Source organism: Pteropus vampyrus, unplaced genomic scaffold (assembly GCF_000151845.1).
Source record: "Pteropus vampyrus isolate Shadow unplaced genomic scaffold, Pvam_2.0 Scaffold681, whole genome shotgun sequence".
Taxonomy (NCBI): Eukaryota; Metazoa; Chordata; class Mammalia; order Chiroptera; family Pteropodidae; genus Pteropus; species Pteropus vampyrus.
The window spans coordinates 683181-707858 of record NW_011889462.1 but is presented as its reverse complement, the minus strand read 5'-3'; the positions used below and the strand labels follow the sequence as shown (position 1 = coordinate 707858).

The window sequence follows — 24678 nt, the reverse complement described above, 5'->3', positions numbered from 1 at the left end:
TTTCTATGCATTAGGTAAGGCTGCTATGTCTCCCAATCTTAGTAGAGTGGCCTTATGTAATAGGTGTGCTGTGGGGCCCAGTGACACAGTGTTCTCTGGCCACACAGGTATATCCCTTGTATCAGTTGTGTGTGCCCTCCTGTTGTAGTTGAGTCTTGGTTTCTATTTGCTTGTCAGTGGGAGGGATTGACCCTCAGGCTGATTGGTTGTGAAGACTGGCCATGACCAGTAGAGGAGCTGTTGTGCAGGGGCTGACTCTACAAAGCAGGATTCACTTTAGCAGGGCTCTAGTGCTTGCCTGCCCTGTCTGCCCTTTGAGTGTGTCATCCTCAGATGTTACCCACTTGGTGCTCCAGCTCAGACTGAACCTAGCCAATGAGTGTTCCAACGTCAGGGCTTCCTGGGAGGAGTCCTGCCATAGACCAGGTTCAGCTGAATCTGTGACCTACCCGGGGCCACCTGGCATGAACCATCAAGCAATCCATACAGGCCATCACCCACGCTGGACTTGGAAGCACCTCAAGAGGCCAAACTGTAAACCAAGGCCAGCTGCCACTAGTGTCAGGTTTGAGGTTACTCAGAAAGAGGTATGTGACACACTGAGGCCAGATGCTAGTTGTTTTAGTTTTGCGAACCTTTGAGGGATTTTAGGAAAGTCCACAGCATGAGACATGACAGGCCCTTTGTATGGAAGTGGCTTAGGTGGGCCTGCATGTTGAGAGGGGCGGGATCTCAGAGAATCACTAGGGCAGGGTGAGCAGTGTTAGCTACATTAATGGAGACTCCAATATGGTGCCCACCTGGGTGTGGCAGTCTGGGCAGGGTGGAGCTCAAAAGAGGAACAATGCCTTCTGCCAGAACTTCTGTCTGGGAGAAAGCTGGCCCTCTGGCCCTCATCCTGAAGCCAGATAACTCAGTTTCTCCCCATATGTCTCTGGCACTTCTCAGGCTGCTGACCCAGAGCTGGAGCTCAGAGTGAGTGTGTCCATAACTGAGTAAGTTCAGGCACAACCCCCTTAAGAGGAAAGTCTGCCACTTCCACAGCCCTCCGTCTTATTCAGCCACAATCTCTGCTGGTTTTCTCAGCTAGAAGTTGTGGAGACTTCTCTTCTCAGCACTGGTACCCTGGGCTGGGTAGCTAGATATGGGGTTAGGACCCCTCACTCTTCTGGGACGACCCTCCTCAGCCGAAACATTTCTCCCAATTCTCAACTGTCTCACGGGAGTGTGGGACCAACCCATTTTGCTTCTCCATCCCTCCTACCAGTCTGAAGGTGTCCTCTTCTATGTGTCCCCAGTTGTAGGACTTCTGTTCAGCTAGACTTCAGGTGACTCCCAGTGATGGCTATTCTGTAGTTTAGTTGTAATTTTGATGTGGATGTGAGAGGAGGGGAGTGCAGCATTTACTTACTCTGCCATCTTGACAGCAGGACCTGCTTATACATTCTTTATAGTCTAGAATGTGTTCTGTACCATATGCCTTGAAAAGAACATATATTCTGTATTATCAGTTAGGTCAGATTGTTAATCAAGTCCAAATCTATATTGCTGCTGAATTGTATCTCATATTCTGTCAGTTCCTGAGACAAACTGGAAACAACAGATAACCTGAGTGAATAAACAATCCTTGGTACATCCAGACAGTTGAACACCACTCAGCAACAACATGAATGGTTCTCAAACGTGTTTTGTAAATTGAAAGAAGCCAGACTAAAAATGATCCAAACTATATTATTTCATTTCTACGACATTTCTATGACTTCCTAGAAAAGGCAAAGGTAAAGATGGAGAATAGATCAGTGGCCCTCAGGGGTTAGGGGGAGAGGGTTAATTCTAGCATGGGGAAATTTTTAGGTGCTGTGAGAGTGTATCTGTATTTGATTTGTGGTGGTGGTCACATAATGCTATGTATTTGTCAAAACTTAAAGTAGCTGTACACCAAAAAGAATGAATTTTACTGTATGTAAATTTAAAAATAATTTTTAATCTCTATGACTACTGTGTCATCTCTTTGTTCAGATTTTTTTTCCACACATTTTCCTCCTTTTTGCTATATCTATTATTATGGGGGGGGGGTGGAAATCAGGATGATTCATTACTGTCAATGAATATAGCATTGCCACTGTTTCCAGAAAGATGAAGAAGTCTCTAGGGTGCACAGGGGAAGTGAAAGGAGTGGTTAAAAGACTGTGGTAATTGTCAGATGATGGATGATGGTGGTTTAAACCAGAATAGTAATGCTCGTGGTGATAAGAAGTGTTTGCAATTGGAAATGAACTGCAGATAGAGCCAAAAGTGCTTGGATCAGACAGAAAAAGGGGAGGAGTCCACAATCTTTTTGCCCCAAGAACTTCTGCTGTCCACCTTACCCATGCTGAGGAGTGTGTCTTGAGGTGCATCTGCATAGCAGGACACTGGTAGTACTTTGTATGTTGTTTTGTTTGGGCTGGCTTTGGTGTAGAGGGAGTTCTGCAGGTTATGAGAACTATAACATATATGTTCATGACAATTCAGCCACCCACTGTTCCTGTTGCAGCCAGACGTTATCTTGCTTCATAGGCAGCCACCTTCAAGACTTCTATTTCCTTATTGACACTCAAATATAAGACTGCTAGTCACATTGCAATATTCAGTGGTGAAATCTTGTGTTACTGTCATTCCCATTCCTTTTCATTTAGAATCAAAATAAAGTTGTATCTCAAATATCTAAAAGAGAGAGTGGTGGAGAGAGGAAGAGAAAGACTTCCCATGACAACAATGCTTACAGCATTTTCCTCCCATGGAGTCCAGAACCTAGACTGCACTAGTTTCTCAGATCTGATTCTTATTCAAGCCAGATCTCTTGAGACTTCAGTTTTCTCCCTCCTACCTTCACTTGCCTCCCCCTTACCTTTGTTTCCATAGAACAGGTTTTTAGTTGTTCCCTTGCCAATACCCTAGATTTCTTTGCTCCTCTTACCTGGATAACCTCCAGTGACAGATGAATCCACCTCTGCCTTCTCCAGATGTCCCCTCAGGTATCTAAGTGCTGCTAGAGGCAATCATACAGCCCTACTATCACTCTAAACTCACAATAAACTCATTAGTGGAACTGAGAACTCAACACTACTCAGTCATCCTCTGATGGTTCTCTTGATCCTTCTCTTAAACTGTAAAATATGTCACACATACAGAAGAGTGTATGAAATGTATGTGTACAGTTTCAAGAATAATCACAATGAGAATGTCCATGGAACTAGAAATAGGGCACTGCCAGCACATGAGAAGCCCCCTTGTGTCCTTCTCCAATGGCTTTTCCCTTGAACCCTCTCCCTACCAACCCCCTCCCAAGGTAACCATTACCCTGATATTTATTCCTCTGCCTCTGCTTAGACTTTTACCCCTAGATATATATGCCTATTTTAGAACTTTTGTGAATGGAATTGAAGGGACCAAAGTTTTACCCCCCTAAATCTACCTTTTGGGATATTGTTTTTAACTGGTTGTTAAGAAACAAGACTCAGAAAGAACTATTGACCCTCCTCCTTTCCTGCCTAAGAGATTCAAATAGAAAAATCTGCTTCAGGAAGGGAACCTTAGCATAATCACCTTAGAATTAGACAGGAAGTATCTAAGCAGGGGCCTGTTAACTAGATCACCCTCTACATCTCATTGTTTCTGAGTTGCCTAGCAAGAACTTGTAAATGGCCCATTTTCATTTTTAAAATCTAAGACCCCATTCTTCCCTTTTCTACTTTGTCCAAAATGACATATATTTTTAAGTTTGCCTCACTTTGGAAATTTTATGCTTATGTGAATTCTTGTGCACATGTATTAAAATTTGTTTTCTGCTGTTAATCTGCTGTATGTCTTTTGAATTATTAGCCCAGCTAGAAGAACTTAAAAGGCAGGAGAAAAAGTATTATTTTAGCCCCATAGAATCATATTTTGTATTTTCTACTTGCTTGTGTCATCAATATTGTTTGTGGGATTCACCCATATGGATGAGTGTAGTTTATTCATGTTGACTGTTCTTTGGTATTGTTATAATATGTTTATTTGGTCTACTATTAATAGACATTTGAGAAGCAGACATGCTTTTGCTATTATTCATTTATTCACTGAACAAATAATTTTGAGCACCTACTATTTGCCAGGCACTACTTTAGGCATTGAGATAGAACAGTGATCAGAACAGATAAACTTTCCATCCCACATGGTTATTCTAGGAGCAGATGACAACAATAAACAGAAAAAAATAGACGAAGTATGTTGTATGTTAAAAGATGAGAAGTACTATTTAGGAACTGTGAGGAAAAAGAACGATGGCTGTAGTCAGGCTCCCTCCCAACACCCTGAGCTAACTTCGGAGGGGAAGTGACTCAGCACTTCTCCCCTTATGTAACCATGTGCCTGGTCCACATACGCAGGCTTCTATTATCTGGCAATGTGCCATTATTGTTTAACCTGTGAGGCTGGCTGTGCCCTTGCTGGAATAAAGAGCTATATTGCAGTTGCCTATGGCTCCCCACATTTTTTTCCAACTGCCCAAGCCTCTTACCCCTTACCTCGGAACCATGAAACTGCAGCATCACAGGAACAAAAGCAGGAAGAGATGAAAAGTATCAGGATGGTAGGTTGCACCTCTACAGTATTTTCCACTGAGTTAACATCTAAGCCAAGACTTAAAGGAGGTGTAGATGATGCTGTGTACCCTCTTGGGCAAGGTGTTGCAGCAGAAGGAGAAGTCAGTGCATCAGTCTCCAGGCAGTACAATTCTGATACTAACTACTCAGAATAGTCCAAATTTCACTGGTTAAGGACACAGTCCCCACAAGACTGTCCTTACTTCAGATACCAGCCACAAACTCAAGGGTCCTCAAGCCGCCCCAAGCCTCAAAGTTTCTGACCAAATGGCTACAAATCTGGAGGTTCCCACTACCCCCTTGAGTTTGATAATTCACTATAAGAACTCCAGAACTCAGATAAGCACCGCACTCATGATTACAGTCTTACCATGGTAAGAAGGATTCAAATCAGGGCTGGCCAAAAAGTCACATAGGGCAAGATTTGGGAGGGCGCCAAACAAAAAGCTTTCATGTCCTCTCCTGTGGAGTCAGGATGTGTCACCCTCCCAGCATATTGTATTGTTAACCAAGGAAGTTCACCTGAGCTTCTATGTCCAGAGTTTTACCTGTGTCCAGGGTTTTATTATGTAAACATGATTGAGTCATCCATGTACACATGGTTCAATCTCCAGCCCTGTTCACCTCCCCTGAAATTGAACTGATGTCACATGACTCAAAGCCTAGACCTTCTAATCACATGGTTGGTCTTTCCAGCATAACTAGCTCCCATCCTGAGTAACCAAGTAAGCTTAAACTCAGGTGTGGTCTGAGGGCCCACCATGAATAACAAAGACACTTCTATCATTTAGAAAATTCCAAGGATTTATGGGCTTCCTCCCAGGAACCAGAGGACAAAAGCTAGCCAAATTCTTTATTATACAACATCATATGTGTCTGGAGAAAAGTAAGCATTACCAAGAATGAAAAGGAAATGCTGTCAGAGAGATAATGGGACTAGATTCCTTTGATTATTTTAGCATCTGTCTCCTGGTGCCTAGGTGCAAGAGTTCTCAGAGATCTAGCTGCAAGTGCAACTGCTGGATCATAGGAAATTCCCGTGTTTAACTCTAATGGGAAATATCCAATTGTTTTCTAAAGTAGTTATACCAATACACACTCCTACCAGCAATGTATGAAATTCCCATTGTTCCAATTTGTGGTAGCCAAAATAATGCCCCTCCCCTCAAGAAGTCCTTGTCCTACCTAGTCTCCAAAATCTGTGAATATGTTTCCTTACATCATAAAAGAGACTTTGCAGGGGTGATTAGTTAAGGATCTTTACATAGGGAGTTTGGGGTTGGGGCGAATGTTATCACAAGGGCCCTTATAAGAAGGAGATAGGAGGGTCAGTTTCCTAGAAGGAGATGTAATGACAGAAGCAGTGATCGGAAAGAGTGAGAGAGATTTATAGATGGAGAAACAGAATATAAGTCAAGGAGTAGGTAGCATGTAGAAGATGGAAAAGTCAGGGAAACAGATTTTCTACAGCCTCCAGAATCAGCCCTGCCAACACCTTGAATTTATCTCAGTGATACTGAAGTTGGACTTCTGACCTCCAGAACTGTCATATAGTAAATTTGTGTTGTTTTAAGCCATATTGTATAGTAATTTGTTACCGCAGCAATAAGAAACTAACACATAATACTGGCCAATACTTCAATAAGTGTTGACTTAATTTTATCCAATATGTTGGTTGTATAGTGTTGTCTCATTGTGGGTTTAATTTCATTTTTCTGATGATAAATGATATCAAACATCTTTTTGGATGTTCACTAGTCATTTGGGTTTACTCTTTAGTAAAATGCCTGTTCAAAGTTTTTGCTAAGTTTTCTATTGATTATTCTTTTTCTTATTGATTTAGAAGCTCTCTATATATTCTAATACAGTGAGAATTAAATGTGTTACAAATTGGGAAATGTCTAGTTGTTTGTACAATCTCCCCATTCGTGGTTATATTTTTACTCCCTTTGTGTTGTCTTTTGATGGAGAGAATGTCTTCATTTGTACAACAGTATCCCATTTATGGCTCTCTTTCTTATGGTTTGAGTTTTTTCGATCTACTCCTCTCTAAATTATCCAACAATTCCCAGCATATCCAACAATTTCAAATCCTCTAGGTCTTTCTCAAACCCCAGCTTTCTCTTGATATCACTCCTTGTCAGATGATGATGCTCCCTCTAATATCTCATAGGAAGATTCCAAACCATCATTAAGAATTGTCTCAACTCTTACCTCCCAATTTAGACATTTGTCTGCATCCTTCCCTCCCTTCCTCCTGTCATAATGCAGGACACAACCTTTTTCACACAGCACCTCTGCCCTAGCTGCCATCCCCTCCTACCTCCTCTTAATAGTGTGTATTTAAATATACCTTCTCATTTTTCTCTGTAATGTCCTCCATTTAAACATATAACTTCTCATGAGAAATAAAATCAACAAAAATGATTTCAAAAAAATATCTGGGTACCCTCTATGCCTCCTAGGTGCTATCCTGCCTTCTCTTCCCATTCACAGCCAAGCTTCTTAGCAGAATTGCCTCCCTCTAAGCTGTCTAAAACTCTTTAGCATGAAAGAAAGATATATTTGGTCTTTGTCTCCAGTTCCTGACATGGAGCTCCTAAATGCCTTGGAATTTCCTGAGTGATAGGAGCATTTTTTTTTTTCCTTAATGAGTCTTGGCAGCTCCTAGATGGCTTGTTGCCAGAACAACCAAAATTTTACTAGAAGCCTGGAACTTTCAGACCCACCTCTCAACCTCCTAGGGAAATTTATAACATTGAACGCATATATTAGAAAATCAATCATCTAAGTGTTCCCTTGGGAAACTAGAAAAAGAAGAACAAATTAAAACCAAAGTAATCAGAAGAAGAGCAGTAATAAAAATTAGAGCAGGAATTAATGAAATTGAAAACAGGAAGTCAACAGAGAAAATAAATGAAACCAAAAGCTAGTTCTTTGAAAATATCAATAAAATCGATAAGCCTCTACCCAGAATGAGAAAAAAAGAGAAAAGACACAAATTATGAACATCAGACATGAAAGAGAGACATCACTACAGGTCCCATGAACATTAAATGATAATAGAGGAATGATACGAACTCTATATCCACAAATTTGATAACCTAGATGAACCAAACGAATTCCTTGAAAGACACTTTCTGCCCACACAAGAAGAAATAGATAATCTGAATAGGTCTGTATCTAGTAAAGAAATTTAATCAAAAATTTATAAACTTACAAAATGGAAAGCATCAGGCCCAGATGAGTTCACTGATGGATTCTACAAACCGTTTAAGAAAAATTACACCAGTTCTCTACAAACTGTTTCAGAAGATAGAAGCAGAAGGAATACTTTCTAATCCTTTTTTTTATGAAACCAAGCAACAGAAATTCAACTATTTAAGAAAATATTATATATATAGATAGATAGATAGATAGATAGATAGATAGATAGATAGATAGATAGATAGATATACACACACACACACACATATATATACATATATCTCCTTAGCTGGGTCCATGGAAACTGCAATAGGTACAAATTCCTGAAGACAAGAAATGTGTGAGAGGACCACTGTCCACCTGCTGTTGTGCAAGCTCCTGCTCTGCCTTCCAGCAAGTTATCTTTAGCAGACACAACCAAATCCACCTAACATTTGGTCAAGGCAGAGCCCAGGGTCAGTCCACATATCAGCCATTAGCAAAGCTAGATTTCTCTTTCTATTTTAAATACATAGATATAAATGGATTATCTTGCTCACCTAGCATTGGAAATCACTGCTATATTTGGAAGGTAATATTTACCTATTAAGTGCCAGCCCTTTGCTAAGGTCATAACATAGATTATTGTGTTTAATTCTCATAGCTCCATGAAGTAGATTTTAAATAACTCTCGTTGACGGATTAAATTGAGGTTTGGAGATAATCAAGTGACTTTCCCAAGGTCTAACCTTATTGAGGGTTTAGAAAAAACTCCAGACATTTCTGACTCTAACCAGAGCCATTGCTTTTAACCATATTTGTTATGGCTACCATAGTTGGGTCAGTATCCCCTTTCTTTGCATAAAGCAGTATCTTTTTCTTGGACACAAATCAAATGCAACCTTATGTTCTACCTTTGCCATGGCCCAAGGCTCTTGTCCCTTCTCATAGGGAGAATGGAATCCAGTACCCCAGCTGCCCTCGCCTCCAGTTCCTGGATCTCCTGGATTTGTCATGGGGCTTTGCTAGGCTTGGGTCAACTCTTCTCTCTATTTGGTCTTGTCCCATCCTTTTCTAAAAGAATTTTTTGAATATATGAATTTCTGACTTGGCAATGCCACACTTCTCCAATTTCTATGCTTTTCCTATTTCTATGTTCTATTGTTGGTCATTTCAGTGGAAAATTGAAAGAAGTTAAAGCTGCATACACATGTAGCCATTTTATTTGGAAATCTGCTGCATCAAGTACAAAAGCTAAATGTGTTTCTTGACTCTAGAACATGATAATAGGTAAGTTTTCTGAACTGAGACATTCCTTCTCTCTCTCATCTGGGCAAATAGTTTGTACTTTAAGCTATTCACAGTATGTACCTTTACCAAATTATTAAGACTAGAAGGATCTGGAAGGTAGAGAAAGTATGGGTCCTTCAAAATGCCCCCAGGCTGCACTTTTCTGTTTACCCCACCTGGACCTATTCAAAGACCACTGTTTATAAGGCTTTTTCAAGGTTCATTGTTTTTACTGTGAACTCTATGGGTCCATGGGGAGTGGGAAGGAGGCTGAGTGTGAGACCCCTGAGCCCCCAATTCCCACTTCATCCAAGCAGCTCTGTATCTATGCTAAAAATATAGCCTGAGTCCTGGTCAGATGTTTACAGATGATTAAGTATGATTGAGCCAGGGCTATCCTTTTGGGAGGGGCATGGTAGTGAACTTCTGAGGCTCAGTCCTCATCCTGAGCCAGGAAGTCCTATGACAGAGCCAGAAGAACCCTGCCCAAAGAGGTAGTAGGGAATATAGTACCATCTGTACTCAAAGCTGATGTTCAATTTGTCTTCTTAAAGATATCCAATTCCTCTCATTTCACAGAATAATAGGGATTTTTTTTAACTGCATAGAAAAAGAAAAAGAGTAGGATATCGAAGCAACACTTATGTAGGGTAATGGCCAAGACTGATGTCCCTCTGCCCTGAAGAGCTGCTGTTGATGGGGAAGTGCCTCCACTGCAGTTGCTTCTGCTGTAGCCAACATGGCTTGCTGGCCACTACCTTATAAGCAGCAGGTTGTGTGTGCTGTGCTGCTCCCAAGACCAATCAGGGACTCAGCACTGGCTTCTGAGACTGAAGACAGCCAAGTGGCTTCAGGTACCATGAAGGCTCAGAAACTTGCAACTCTGCAGCCAAATCTATCATCATACAAAGATTAGAAAGCCAACTCTCTGCCTTAGGGGTCCTTGGAAGTGGGCCACAAGGGGGTGCAATGCTGTTTAGCGCAAAGAACAGCACTCTAGACATAGCTTAATGAAATCCTGGATGTCAGACTCTAGGGATAGAATGGCCTCCTTACCAACACCAGAAAGGGTCAAGCTGAGAGTAGGAGTGTGCCCAGGTGTCCTGCAAATGCCACAGACAGCTGACACTCCCCTTTCTTGTCATCACAACCAGAATTAGTTAACTGTACCTTCAGAGTATGAGGAACCAACTCACTTAGGGGCTGAGAGGCCAAACATTTGGTGCAAATGGATGCCATGAGAGGATTAATGGCTGGACAACCTCTCCGGAGAGGAATATGTGATGTGTTCCCCCAATTAGCAAGTTCTGCCTGATCAACACAGACTGGCCTCATAGCTCTGCCTACTGGCCAGAACATGCTTTCTCTCTCTGGTTTGAGTGCTCACACTACTGACCTTGGGATGTTTTGCTTTCCAAGGGCCCTTAATGTGGAAAAGAAAGTGCTTTTATGGATCTGACTTCATTTGTTGAAATTCTGAGAGAAGTAAGAGCCACTGCAAGAGGGAAAAGGTCCCACTGGGGTGAGACTGCCCATGCTCCTGCCACAGGTTTCAGCACAGCTGCAGGTTGTGGCAGAGAGCCATTTGAATCAAAACTCTCTGTTCCAGCATCACTGAGTGGTACAACACTTTCCTTCCTTGCCCCTGAGGGGCTACCTTCTACTGACCACTTCCTATATCCCACATACGCTAATCTCCTACCTATGTTCTTTCTATGAGTCATCACAGTGACCCTTTTGGGTGGACACTGCTGCTGCTCCCATTTTGCAGACAGGAAAGTCATAGCCAGTGAGTGGTGGAGCCAAGACTGTCACCCTGATCTTCCTTCCACCAATGTCCTTATTCTGTATTATATGGCTCCAAAAGCAGAGGATTCCTGGGGCAATGAATCTGGGGTAAAAAACACACCACAGCCAAGCCCGATAGCCTTCCTCCTCTGGGTAGACAGAGGCCATGTAGATTTGGGAGTCAGAAAACAAATGGCATTGTTTGGTGTAGGGCTTACAAGATCTCTTCTCCTGAAGCCAAGAGTCTAGTGGGAATGCCAACATTTTTTAATGCACAAATAATTATATGATATTAACCTTCCAGCCTCCATTATTTGTCCGTTCAATGAGAGCATGACAATCATGTCTTTCTCTCAGCATTGCCCAGGGAGAAATTCCACTAAAAGGTGTCTAGCCCAAGGTACATGCTCAATAAACATGACCTTCTTCTCAGTTGCATGTTGGGGGGCCTATGAATTGAGCCTGTTCCTTCTGAACACTGAGTCACCAGCAGCAGATCTTCAGCCAGGGGCTGTGAAAGTTGAGCAGCCCCTTCACAGTGATGTCATGGTGGATCTGCTATCCTGGGGATGGAGGGTTGGATCCTCCCCATGGCCACTCCCTGGTCACTTCTCTTTCATTCACTCCTAAGTGTAGATCAGTATGGAAGCCTCCATGGCCACATGATTCTCTTCTGGGAGAGCCCAAGGTGCCTCTCAGAAAGAAGACTGCTTGGAGCCCACAAAGTGGAGAGGCTAGAAGGAGAGGCTAGTGTCCCAAACTGAGAGGTGAGGGAGGACACTAGGGATACGCACACTAGAGGCAGAAAGGGCTGTGGCCCCAGACGGCTTAGAAGTATCATAGCTGATTCCTGTCCCAGCTCTGCCACTTACTGGCAAGTCCCTTATACCCTGCAAGCAGCAGTTTCCAAGTCAGTAAAGTAGAGTAAACTGAGGCCCCCGCTTCAGATAAAATAGGAGGTAACACATGAAAGACATCAGGAAAGTGCCCAGCACTTGGCAGTGATCAACAGAGGTTGACAACACACACACACACACACACACACACACACACACACACACACACACACACACTTACTTCAAAACATGCTTAACTAGTCCAGAAGGGCTTGGGGCCAACAAAATTTCTCAAGAAGTATAGTTGGTGCCCTGTCTCCCACATGGTGCATTGGGTCTCCCTGGGAAAAGAGCATGGTTGGTCCTTGCAGAGGAAAGCCATGGAACCCCGTGGGCCACTCCACCTCCTTCCCTCATCTTCTGGGCTCCTAACCTGGCACAAGTCAAGTCATCGGTACCCTTCTCCTAGCTCCTCTTTCTCTCTCCTTGCTCCACTAGAAAGAATAGAGTCACACATGGAGGGAGCCATGTTCCTGCTGATCGAGAGAGAAAGTGAATTGAGCACTCTTATCTTCCTGGAGGTAGATATGTCTGTCAAAACCCAAACTCTGCCCCTCCTCACCGATTTATGCAGATAACTAATTTCTCATCTGGATAAAAAGCTCTAATGTAGATTAAAAGCTCCCATGTGCGTGCTGCTGGTAACATTTGTTTTTAACCTAAGCAGGTCAAAACTGATTAGAAAGTTTTCTCTATCCTTCTGATTTATCTGCTTTTAAATGTCAGTCTCAGGGAAGCAGACAACCGGCTCTGGGTTAAGGGGATCCATGAGTTAAAGGCTCCTAGAAAAGAGGGTTAGGGGTGCATGAAAGAGGAAACAAGGGTTTTCCCAGGGCCACAGCTAGATCATGCTGCTGCACCTCCAATGCACAGTGACATGCCCTCAGCACACGCTCATTGAGATGATGAGTGAATGAATTAATAAATGAATGAATGGAGAAAACAAGCACAGAAATAGGGAATTCAAGAAAAGGCAAATGTTCACCTAGCTGGGCAAGATGGCCATTCAAGTCCCGTAACACTTAGATCTCATGAGAAAAATAGGTAGCCATTTCGCAGAGTGAGAAATTGAGCCTCGAGAGGTCGGGAGACTTGCTGCGAGCCAAATGCAGGAACTGGGCAGAGCACAGACCACCCAGCTACAGGCTTAAATCTATTCATCATGAGGCCTCTTAACTGGGCTTGAGATATTCATAGCCAATCATTTCTCTAGGTTGGACCAGGTACATTTCCTCTCGTGAGCCCAGGAGTGGAATCACAGCTACCCCTGGTAGGGGTAAGTCATGGACTCCTGCCCAAGAGATGGGAGAGTAGGTGTTCTGGGGAAGTACCCTGGGTCTCATCCCAGAGCAGCAGAGTCTGTGCTCTGTTAGCTCACTGCAGTGAGTCTCTGGTCCTGATTTTCACAACATGGTGTGCACCCCATTATGACCAGCCCTTCTCAGTCAGAGAAGTGGGGCAACATCAGCCTTACCTGCCATGTTTGGGGCTGAGCCAATGCATGATACGGGTACATGGTACTAGCATTGAATTGACTTCTGCTGTTCTGCTTGAAGCACAGCTGATGGCTGGTAAAATGACACAGAAAACCAAAACTGAGGCTGAGAGAACAGGGAGGGAGACAGACATATGGAAAAAGAGAATATTCCTTGAGAAAGAGTGGAAAAGAGACAGGAAAAGGTAAAGAAGAGCAGAGATAAATATGGGGAAAGAAAGAATAAGACTGAAGAATAAAACAACATGTGGGTGCAGTTGTGCATGCATGTCCATGCTTGGGCATGTGTGGTGCATGTGCATGCCTATACTGGTGCACACATGTAAACCAGGTGTAGAGGGTATATGTGTGAGCTGAGAATGTTCACAAACACACCCCTGAGCTGAGTATAAGCATCAATCATATGGCCACCACCACAGATTTGGGCATTCATCATGTAAGCACTGCCAGCAAGGTAACAAAGCTTGTTGGAATCTCTGGAAATCTTGAGGGTTGCAGCTAAGGTGACAAAGTGCTTAGCCTTTTCTGCTCCTATGAGTTCCCATAGACTCTGGCAACCCACTGGTCAGTGTCTGTGAGCCACGACAGGCTGATGTGGTGCAGGCCCTTTCCAAATTTGCTTGCAGTGAGGTGATGAGGGCAGTCTTGGACATCTAAACGTACCTCAATGCACAAGTGCTGTCTGAAATGTGTCTTGTATTCTTTTCCATGTTAACCTCTTGAGAAATTTTTACAGATTGAGAGGATGAAACCAATGAAGTCAGTTTTCTAGTCCCTTGTGGCCATAAATTCACAGAAAAACAAAATATCCTTTTTAGAAAGCCATATCAGGAGAAGACTACTGTGGAAGGTAGGTTGTGTTAGAGGTTCTGAGAGGAAGAAGACATAACAGCATAGGGGGCCTGGGTAACTGAGAAGAGAGGATTTGGGACTCTTGGGGCAGTAAGTGGGGGTTAGGCCCTCTGTCCTCTTCCACTTGCTTCAGGGGCAAGGGCAGTAGATGTGAGCACTTGGGCTTCAGAAACCAGACAGAGCCTGAGGCAACTCCCAGGAGGCCAAGTAGCTCCACTCTAGGAAACTCTACAACTGGGGCTCACAATCGACCACAAGGCTTGCCCCTGCCCTCCTGTTCCTTGGGCAGGGGTTGCAGGAAGGAACAGAACATTCGCTGTGGGTAAACAGAAAATGGCAAAGGCAAGAATGAGTGCATGGTCATGTGTCCCTATTATTTAACAAACACCATGAAAAGGAAAACCAATACATCCAATGGAAAGCAACATTTAAATAGCTAGAATTAACTGAGCAAACAGAATAAGACTTTAGAATAAGTATAATTAATATTCACAGAGAGATGTGAGTGAATAGGAAGCCAGAAAAAAAAAATTTACAAACCTTGAAGGTATCCAGATTGGAAAGAAAGAAGTAAACTATTTCTGTTTGCAAAGACATGATCTAATATGTAGAACTCCTAAAGAATACACACACACACATACACACACAACTATTACAGCTAATAAATTTAGCAAGGTTGCAGGGTACGAGATCAATATACAAAAATCAGTTGTGTTTCAATATACCAGCAATAAACAATTTGAAAATACAATTAAGGAAACTATTCTGTATTAGTTTTCTAGAGCTGCCATATAACAACATGCCACAAACTGGATGGCTTGAATAGAAATGTACTGTTTCACAATTTTGGAGGCTAGAAGTTCAAAATAAAGGTGTTAGCAAGGTTGGTTTCTTCTGAGGGCTGTGAGGACAGAATCTATTTCAGGCCTCTCTCCTAGCTTCTGGTAGTTCCCTTGCTTGTGGCAACATAAGTCCATCCTCATACGGCATTCTCACTGTGCGCATGATTGTGTCCAAATTTCTCCTTCTTCTAAGGACTTAAGTCATGGATTAGGGCCCAAACTGATATCTTCGTTTTAAATTGATTATGTTAGTAAATATCCTAACTCCAAATAAGGTCACATTCTGGGGTACTGGAGGCTAGGGCTTTACCATATGTATTTGGGGGAGATACAATTCAACCCATAACAAATTCCATTTATAATAACATCAAAAATAATAAATTATATGAATAAATTTAACAAAGTAATTATAAGACATAAACTGATAACTGTAAACATTGGAAGAAATTAAAGAAAACTTAATTAAATGGAAAGACATCCTGCGTTCATGCTTGGAAGACAATATTGTTAAGATGGCAATATTCCTCAAATTGATCTACAGATTCAAAATAGTCTTTATCAAAATCCCAGATGAATTCTTTGAAGAAATTGACAAGCTGATCCCAAAAGTAATATAAAATTCAAGAAACCCAGAATAGCTAAAAGTCTTGCTTATTTTCATTTTTCTTTCTCTTTATTAGCTGATTTAAAGCTAAAACAATCTTTGAAAAAAAAAGGAACTAAGTTGGAAAACTCATATTTCCTATTTCAAAACTTACTTACTATGTAGCTACATTAATTAAGACATTTGCATAAGGATAGATATATCGATTTATGGAATAGACTTCAAAATCCAAAAGTAAACCCTCATATTTATGACCAATTGATTTTGGAAAGATTGCTAAAATAACTTAATGAAGAAAAAAAATCTTTTCAACAAATGGTTTCAGGACAACTGAATATTATAATACAAGAGAATTGAGTTGTACTCCCAACCTCACACCATATATAAAAATTAACTGAAAATAGATTTAAAACTTAAATGTAAGAGCTCAAACTATAGAACTCTTAGAAGAAAACGTGTAAATAAATCATCATAACTTTGGATTAAACAATGGTTTCTTAGATATGAGGCCTAAAGCACAAGCAACCAAAGATAAAATAGATAAGTTAAACTTTTATCAAAATTTAAAACTTTTAAGATCTGAAAGGAAACATGGCAGAGTGAGAGACATTCTCATATCTCTCCCTATGAAACAACAATAAGCCGAACATCTAAAACTCAACAAAAAACACTCAAACTGCACACCACCACGTCTGAGTGTGGAATCTGCACATAAAAGCTACCACAGGTCAGAACCCCAGGTGTCGAGCAGTGGACTAGGAGAAATAAAGAAGCTGCCTCTAGCACCCCCAGAGCTCCCTTTAGGAGGGGGGAGAGGAGAGAAGGAACAGCAAGTTCCCTGGACAGCCCTGCCTGGGAGAGTTTGTGAGTTCCACATAGCCAGCGGCAGGGCCCAGTCATCAGGGCAGAAAGCAGAGAAGACGACGGCAGAGAAACAACAGTTGATTTTTACCAGTTGCTCAATATCGCTAGCTATTAGGGGAATGCAAATCAAGACCACAATGAGGTACTATCTCATACCTGTTAGAATAGCTATAATCAATAGGGCAAGTAATAACAAATGCTGGAGAGGATACACTGCTGGTTGGACTGCAAATTGGTACAGCCACTATGGAAAACAGTATGGAGGTTCCTTACAAAACTAAGAGTAGATCTACCATACGATCCAGCAATCCCTCTACTGGGTATTTACCTCAAAGACTTGAAAACCCATATCCAAAAAGATATTTGCACACCGATGTTCACAGCAGCATTATTCATGGTGGCCAGGACATGGAAGCAACTGAAGTGTCCTACAATAGATGATTGGCTAAAGTAGCTGTGGTACATATATACAATGGAATATTACTCAGCCATAAGAAGAGATGAAATACTGTCATTTGCGACAACATGGATGGACCTCAAGATAATCACACTAAGCGAAATAAGCCAGACAGAAAAAGTTGAAAAACCACATGATATCACTTATATGTGAGATAGAAACCTAAAATCAACAAATGAGCAGGACAAACAAACAGAGACTCATGAACATGGACTATAGACTAGTGGTTACCAGAGGATAGAGGATGGGGGAGGAGGGAGAAGGTAGACAAGGTAAAGGGGTCAATTATAGGGGATAGGAGGAAGGTGAAGTGGGTAAAGGAGATCAAATCTATGGTAGCTGAAGGAAATTAGGCTCTGGGTGGTAATCACACAATAGAATATATAGATGTCAAATTATAAAGTACACCTGAAAATTATATAATTGTATTAACCAATGTTACCCCAATAAACTTTAAAAAGTTGTAAATCATATATCTGATAAAAGACTCATAACCAGAATATATAAAAATCTCTTACAACTCAGCAAATAATAATAAAACCCAAACAACATAATTTTATAATGGGCAAATGATTTGATGAGATACTTCACCAAAGAATATATAGAGGAAGATGTCAGAAGCATGGAGAAGTAAGGAATATCCCCAGATCTCTTCCCTTGAAATAACAAACTGAACATCTATAACTCAACAAATAACACTCAACCTGCACACAAATATGTCTGAGAGATCTGCACATCACAGCATCCAAAGTTGGGCAAATCTGCCAATCAATCCCACCTCCATCCAGGCAGACTGACTTGAAAGGATTCAGGGGCACAAGGAATCTGACCCAAGAGGCTTGGAAACCACCTACTGGAAATTAAAAGAAAAATCCTTTCTTATCAACCTCCTAAAGAGAGATTACTTTATAACAAAATTTTTCTTAAAAAAAATTAAATAAAAAAAATAACAGTACTCCCATAAATGCCCAGGTGGAAAAATAGTCCATCAAACGAAATGAACAACCAAGAGTGACAGGAAAGCTCAGAAAGTGAAAAAATCTCCAGAAAATAAGCTCAAAGACATAGAAATATGCAATTTAAATAACAGAGAATTCAGGATTGCACTTCTGAAAAAATTCAATGAGATGCAAGAAAATTCTGACCAATTCCAGGAAATTAGAAACAAAATAAATGAACAAAATGAATATCTTACCAAGGAAATTCAAACCATAAAAAAATAACCAAATAGAACTGGAGATGAAGAACACATTAAAAGAGATGAAGAATGAAATAATAAGCTTAGGAAACAGAGCTGACCATTTGGAGGAAAGAATTAGTGATATCAAAGATGGAAATCTAGAAATGACCCAGAAGGAAGAGAGAGATTTGAGAATGAAGACTAATGAAAGAACTCTACAAGAACTATCTGACACCATCAGAAAAAGCAACATAAGAATAATGGGTATACCAGAGGAGAAGAGAGGAATAAGGGAACAGAAAGCATATTCAAATAGTTGATGAGAATTTCCCAAACCTGTGGAAAGAACTGGATCTTCAAAATCAAGAAGCAAACAGAATACCCAATTATCGCAACCCAAAAAGGTCTTCTCCAAAACACATTACATTAAAATTGTCAAAATTTAATGATGAAGAAAGAATTCTCAAGGCAGCCAGGGAAAAAATGACAGTTACTTATAAAGGAACACCCATTAGACTATCATCGGACTTCTCAGCACAAACTTTAAAAGCAAGGAAGGAGTAGAACAAGATATTCAAACTATAAAAAGAAATTATAAGCCAAGAATAATATATCCAGCAAAGTTTTCCTTAAAATATTAAAGAGAAATAAAGACCTTTCCAGACATACAAAAGCTGAGGGAATTCTCTGCCACAAAGCCTGCATTATAGGAAATACTGAAGAAAGTCATTCTATCTGAAATAAAAGGACAAAAAAACATTAACTATGAGTAAGATGACTAACAGGCAGACAGAAGCAGGAAAGTGCAACCCTTATTATGAACAGAGTATTATAAACTTAAATATCACATAATGGTTAAAAGCTGCCCCCTCCAAAACAAAACAAAACAAAAAACCCACTATAAAAAGAGAAGATAGCAGCTTATATATAACTACCCTATACATAAACTTAATGGGAACCACACTCCATGAATCCAGAACTGAGACACATAGCATAAAACATGATGGAACAAAGGGAAAGTCTACAAAACACTACCAAATTAAAATAATAGATAGAAACACAAGGACAAAGAAACATCGAACTACCAGGAAAAAAAAGATAAAATGGTTTTAGGAAAATCTCATATTTCAATGATCACCCTTAATGTAAATAGACTGATCACCAATAAAAAAGCACAGAGTAGTAGATTGGATCAAAACACAAAACCCAACCACAATGCTGCCTTCAAGAGACACATCTCAGCTGCAAGGGCAAATATAGATTTAAAGTGAAAGGATAGAAAACAACAATTCAGGCAAATGGCATCCAGAGAAAAGCAGGTATAACCATACTTATATCTGACAAAATAGACTTCAAGATAAAAAAGGATAAAGAGAGACAATGATGGACACTTCATAATGATAAAGGGAAACATCCAGCAAGAAGATCTAACACTTATCAATATTTATGCTCCCAACCAGAGAGCACCAAAATATATAAAACTACTAACAGAACTAAAGGGAGAGACTGACAAAAACATAATTTAGTAAGGGACCTAAATACTCCACTGTCAGCTATGGATAGATCATCCAAACAGAAAATCAATAAGGAAATATTATCCTTAAATGACACATTAGACCAACTGGACATAATCAACATTTACACAGCCCTTTATCCCAAGACAGCAGCTTATACATTCTTCTCTAATGCACATGGAACATTCTCGAGGATAGACCATTTGTTGAGACACAAAACTAGGTTTAACAAATTTAAGAAGATTGAAATCAGATCAATCATATTTTCTGACCATAATGCTTTGAAACTGGAGATCAACTGTAAAAAGAAAGCAGAAGAGCCACAAATATATAAAGATTAAACAGCATGTTACTGAAGAATGACTGGGTCAGAGAAGTTATAAAAAGAAATCAAGAGATAGACAGACACAAATAAAAATGAAAGTACAACATATCAAAAGTGGTAATAAGAGGGAAGTTCATATTATTACAGGCCTATCTCAAGAAACAAGAATGAGCCCAACTAAACAACCTAACATTAAATCTTTAAAAACTAGGAAAAGAGGAACAAGTGGAGCCCAAAGTCAGCAGAAGGAAAGGAACAATCAAAATCAGAGCAGAATTAAATGAAATTGAGAACAAGAAGACAATAGAAAAAATTAATGCAACAAAGAGCTGGTTCTTTGAGAAGATCAATAAAATTGAGAAACCCCTGGCTAGACTCACTAAAGAAAAAAAATAAAGGACACCAAAAAACAAAAGTATTGCTCTTAGTAATATTTTTTGGATCTGTCTCCTCAAGCAAGCGAAACAAACAAAAAAATAAATGAATGGGACTACATCAAACTAAAAAGTTTTCGCACAGTGAAAATTATCATCACCAAAACAAAAAGGCAGTCTACTGAAAGGTAGAAGATATTTGCCAATGGTACATCAGATAAGGGTTTATTGTTCAAAATATTTAAAGAACTCATAGAACTCAATAAGGAAACAAACAACTCAATTAAAAAATGGGAAGAGGACCTGAACAGACACTTCTCTCAAGAAGACATACAAATGGCCAACAGACTTAGGAAAAGATGTTCAACCTCACTAGCTATTAGGGAAATGCAAATCAAAACTACAATGAGATACCATCTCACACCTATTAGAATGGCTATTATCAACAGAACAAGTAATAACAAGTGTTGGGGAGGCTGTAGGCAAAAAGGAAACCTCATACACTGCTTTTGGGAATGTAAATTGGTACAATCACTATGGAAAACAGTAGGAGTTTCCTCAAAAAACTAAGAATTGAATTATCATGTGATCCAGCAATCCCTCTTTTGGCTATTTATCCAACAAAACCTGAAAACATTTAACCACAAAGATATATGCACCCTGATGTTCATAGCAGCATAATCCATGGTGGCCAGGACACAGAAGCAACCAAAGTGTCCTACGATAGCTAATTGGATAAAGAAAGTGTGGTACATAAATATAATGGAATATTACTCAGCCATAAGGAAAGATGAAATACTGCCATTTGAGACAACATGGGTGGATACTGAGATAATCATGTCAAGTGAAATAAGTTAGACAGAAAAAGCTGAAAACCATATGATTTCACTCATATATGAAATATAAAACTGAGAGTAACAAACAAATATGACAAACTAACAGAGTCTCATGGACACAGTCTGTGGATTACTGGTTACCAAAGGGTAGGGGTATGGAGGGAGGCAGATAAGGGTAAAGGGGGTCAAATATTTGGTGATGGCAGGGAATCTAATTTTGGGAGGCGAAAACACAATGCAGTATATATATACAACTTACTGTTGAATTGCACACTTGAAACTTATTTTATTTTATTGATGTCCCCCCGATGATTTTTAATGTAAAAAAAAGAATATATAGGAATGATTAATAAGCAAATGAAAAGATGTTCAACATCATTACTCATTTAAAGATCTGCAAATTAAAAACACATTGAGATATCATTTCCCAACCACTAGGTGGCTATAATAAAAAAGACAGACCATATGAACAGCTGGTGAGAATGCGGAGGAACTGGAATGCTCATACTTTGCTGATAAAATATAAATGATGCAACTACTTTGAAAAAAATCTTTGGCAGCTTTTTATAAGAGTAGCATAAATTCATCATATGATCCCAGCATTTCAAATCCTAGGTGTCTACCCAAGAGAAATGAAAACCTATTTCATGCAGAGATGTGCACTCAAGTGTTATAACAGCATTATTTATAATAGCCAAAAAGTACAAATAACCCAAATGTCCATCAGCTGATGAATTGGTAAACAAAATGTGATATATCCATACAAAGAAATAATATATGACAACAAAAGTAATGAAGTATTGATACGTGCTACAACATAGGAGAACCTTGAAAACATTATGCTAAATAAAGAAACCAAAAGCAAAATTGGTAAGCCTCGTTTTGTACGAAGTTTCCAGAAAAGGTAAATTTATAGACAGAACATAGATTAGTGTTTTTCTAACACTGGAAGTAGGAATAAGGATTTACTAAATATGGTCACAAAGGATTTTTGGGGTGATGGAAATGTTCAGAACTGGATTGTGCTAATGGTTATACAACTCTGTAAATCTATTAAAAAAAATCATTGAATTGTACATACAAAAGATTGAACTTTATAGTACAAAAATTGTAACTTAATAAGTCTCTTATTCACACACACACACACACACACACACACACACACACACACACACCCCTAGTAATATCTCAGTAAAATTTCAGACTTCTAAGAATAAAGAGAGATATCTAACATTTCTAGAAGTTTAAAATAAAAAAGGGATTTCATCCAAAGGAACAGGAAAGAAATGTACATAAAGCTTCTTTTTCTTACAGATATGCAATCTATGTGAAATAGTACCTTCAAAATCCCGAGTTGGACATGATTCCATAGTGTAGCGGTTAGCAAGTGTGCTTTACATGCAGAAGGTCCTGGGTTCATGCCCCAGTGGAGCCACAGTCCATGGTCTATGGCCATGCCACCCTAAACAAGCCGATGTCTGATCTCTGAAGCTAAGCAGGGTCGGGCCTGGTTAGTACTTGGATGGGAGACCACATAGGGAGACCAAGTGCTGTAGGCATAAGAAAAAAAAAATCCCAAGTGAGAATAATGTTAAATATAGATATTTGTTTACAGAGAAATATTTATTTAAAGAATAAATTTTTAAAGTTTTCAGACATACAAATACTTATAACTTTTAGTACCCATAAACTTGAGAAAGAATAATGAAAAAATATATTCTAGTGGAATGCAAAATAGATACAGAATAAAAAAAGGAATACAAGAATCTATGGTGAAAAGAAAACCATGTTAACTCGAAATAAGTTCAGATGACACTAAATATATAAAATTCTGGAAAAGAATGCTAGCTCATAATTGCACAGGAAATGATGGAAGGGGCAGAGGTAAAGAATGTTGTGCTGTGATAGAGGGCAAGATGGCATAGAGTATAGAAGTTTTGTACATCTCCTCTTGTGACCACACCAGAAATGTGACGAAACACAGAACAAACAACAAGCAGAGTCACCTGGGGTCTGGATGAACAAAGGCACTACAACTAGGGAGAGAAATAAGAAATAACCCTGCAGTGGTAGGAGGTAGCGGAGATGTGAGGTTGCCCAGTCCCACGCGGCTGAGCCAGACAGAGGCTGCGGTGGCTGCAGCCAGCAGGTGCAGAAGTTTCTCCTAAAGGAGCTGTGACCACGGCTGAACTTTAGTAGTGATAGACACATTTGCTCTAAGCTCCAGCGCCAGGTTGGGGGTGGGAGTACCAGGGACATACAAGGGACACAGTTGTCAGGCTTCAGGGCAAAGGCCAGAGGTGAGGCTTTCTCCCAGGCAAAAGTGCTGGCAGCATCCATTGTTCCTCTGTTGAGCCCTTCCCACTCCCAGCGTGTGGTCATAGGCACCGCCATAGCTGAAATGTCATCAAACTGGATAACAGAGGACGTTCCACCCAGAGAATTCCCTGAAACTCTGCCCCTCCCAACTTGCAGCTCTACCCAAGCCATATCCAGTGGGGTTCTCAGCGTGCCCTGTGCCCCCTGCTAAGCAGCTCCAAGTTCCACACTGGTGGCACTTGGCCTCAGTTTCTGGAGTGACTCTTGAGGCAACTATAAGAACAGCACGGGTATCAGCCATTTGGGGATTGCTTGCTAAATCTTACCAGGTGGCCCCAGAGGGGCACAGGCTGGGGATAAACTTGGCCTGTAGCTGGACCCCTCTCAGAACTGTGCCACTGGACACCTACTATACCAAGTCATGCTAATAAGACTAGGAGACTTAGGAGCTTTGCTTAGTACATAGAAACAGACACAGAAAGGCAGCCAAAATGGGAAGACAAAGAAGCATGTCTCATATGAAAAGAGCTCCAGGAAAAATGGAGTTAAGCAATCTAACATGCAGAGTTCAAAACAGTGGTTATAACGATACTCAGCGAACTTAGGGAAAGGGTAGATGAAGTCAGTGAGAACTTTAACAAAGATAAAAAACATAAAAATTGAGATGGAAATTATAAAAGGGAACCAGTCAGAAATGAAGAGTATAATATCTGAAACGAAAAGTTTATTCGGGGGAATCAACAGAGTAGAAGTGGAGGATTGCAACAAGAAAAAACAATCCAAAATAATGAAGATAATAATACAAGGAGCCTATGGGATAACATCATATTTAACAGCATTCACATTATAGGGGTACCAGAAAGAGAACAAGAGCAAAAAGTTGAAAATATTTGAAGAAATAATGATGGAAAACATCCGTAACCTGGCAAAAGAAATAAACATACAACCCCAGGAAGCTCAGAGAGTCCCAAAAAAGATGAATCCAATGAGGCCCACACTAAAACACATCATAATTAAAATGCCAAAGTTTAAATACAAAGAGAGAATCTTAAAAGCAGCAAAAGAAAAGCAGTTAGTGACCTACAAGGGAGCACCCATAAGAATGGCAGCTGATTTCTCAAAAGAAACTATGCAGGACAGAAGGCTTGACACAAAATATTCAAAGTGATGAAAATCTTTTATCACAAATAAAAGGTTACTTTATCCAGCAAAGCTATCATTTAAGGTTTAA

The 24678-nt window shown here is 40.2% G+C and overlaps 1 protein-coding gene across 7 annotated transcripts in view; it reads right to left on the bottom strand.

Annotated features, from left to right (window-relative positions):
* The window catches only part of RASGEF1A (RasGEF domain family member 1A), a 109409-nt gene extending 86778 nt beyond the window's left edge, over positions 1–22631 (bottom strand). For 4 of the 7 annotated variants that reach the window (XM_023526056.1, XM_023526057.1, XM_023526058.1 and 1 more), the window contains exon 1: positions 22441–22631. In XM_023526056.1, coding sequence (XP_023381824.1) covers positions 22441–22584 — 144 coding nt within the window. In that variant the 5' untranslated portion in view covers positions 22585–22631. The remainder of the gene's footprint in view (positions 1–22440) is intronic. The other 3 variants (XM_011385309.2, XM_011385313.2, XM_011385312.2) reach the window with 3 other exon arrangements.
* Positions 22632–24678: the final 2047 nt, after the last annotated feature.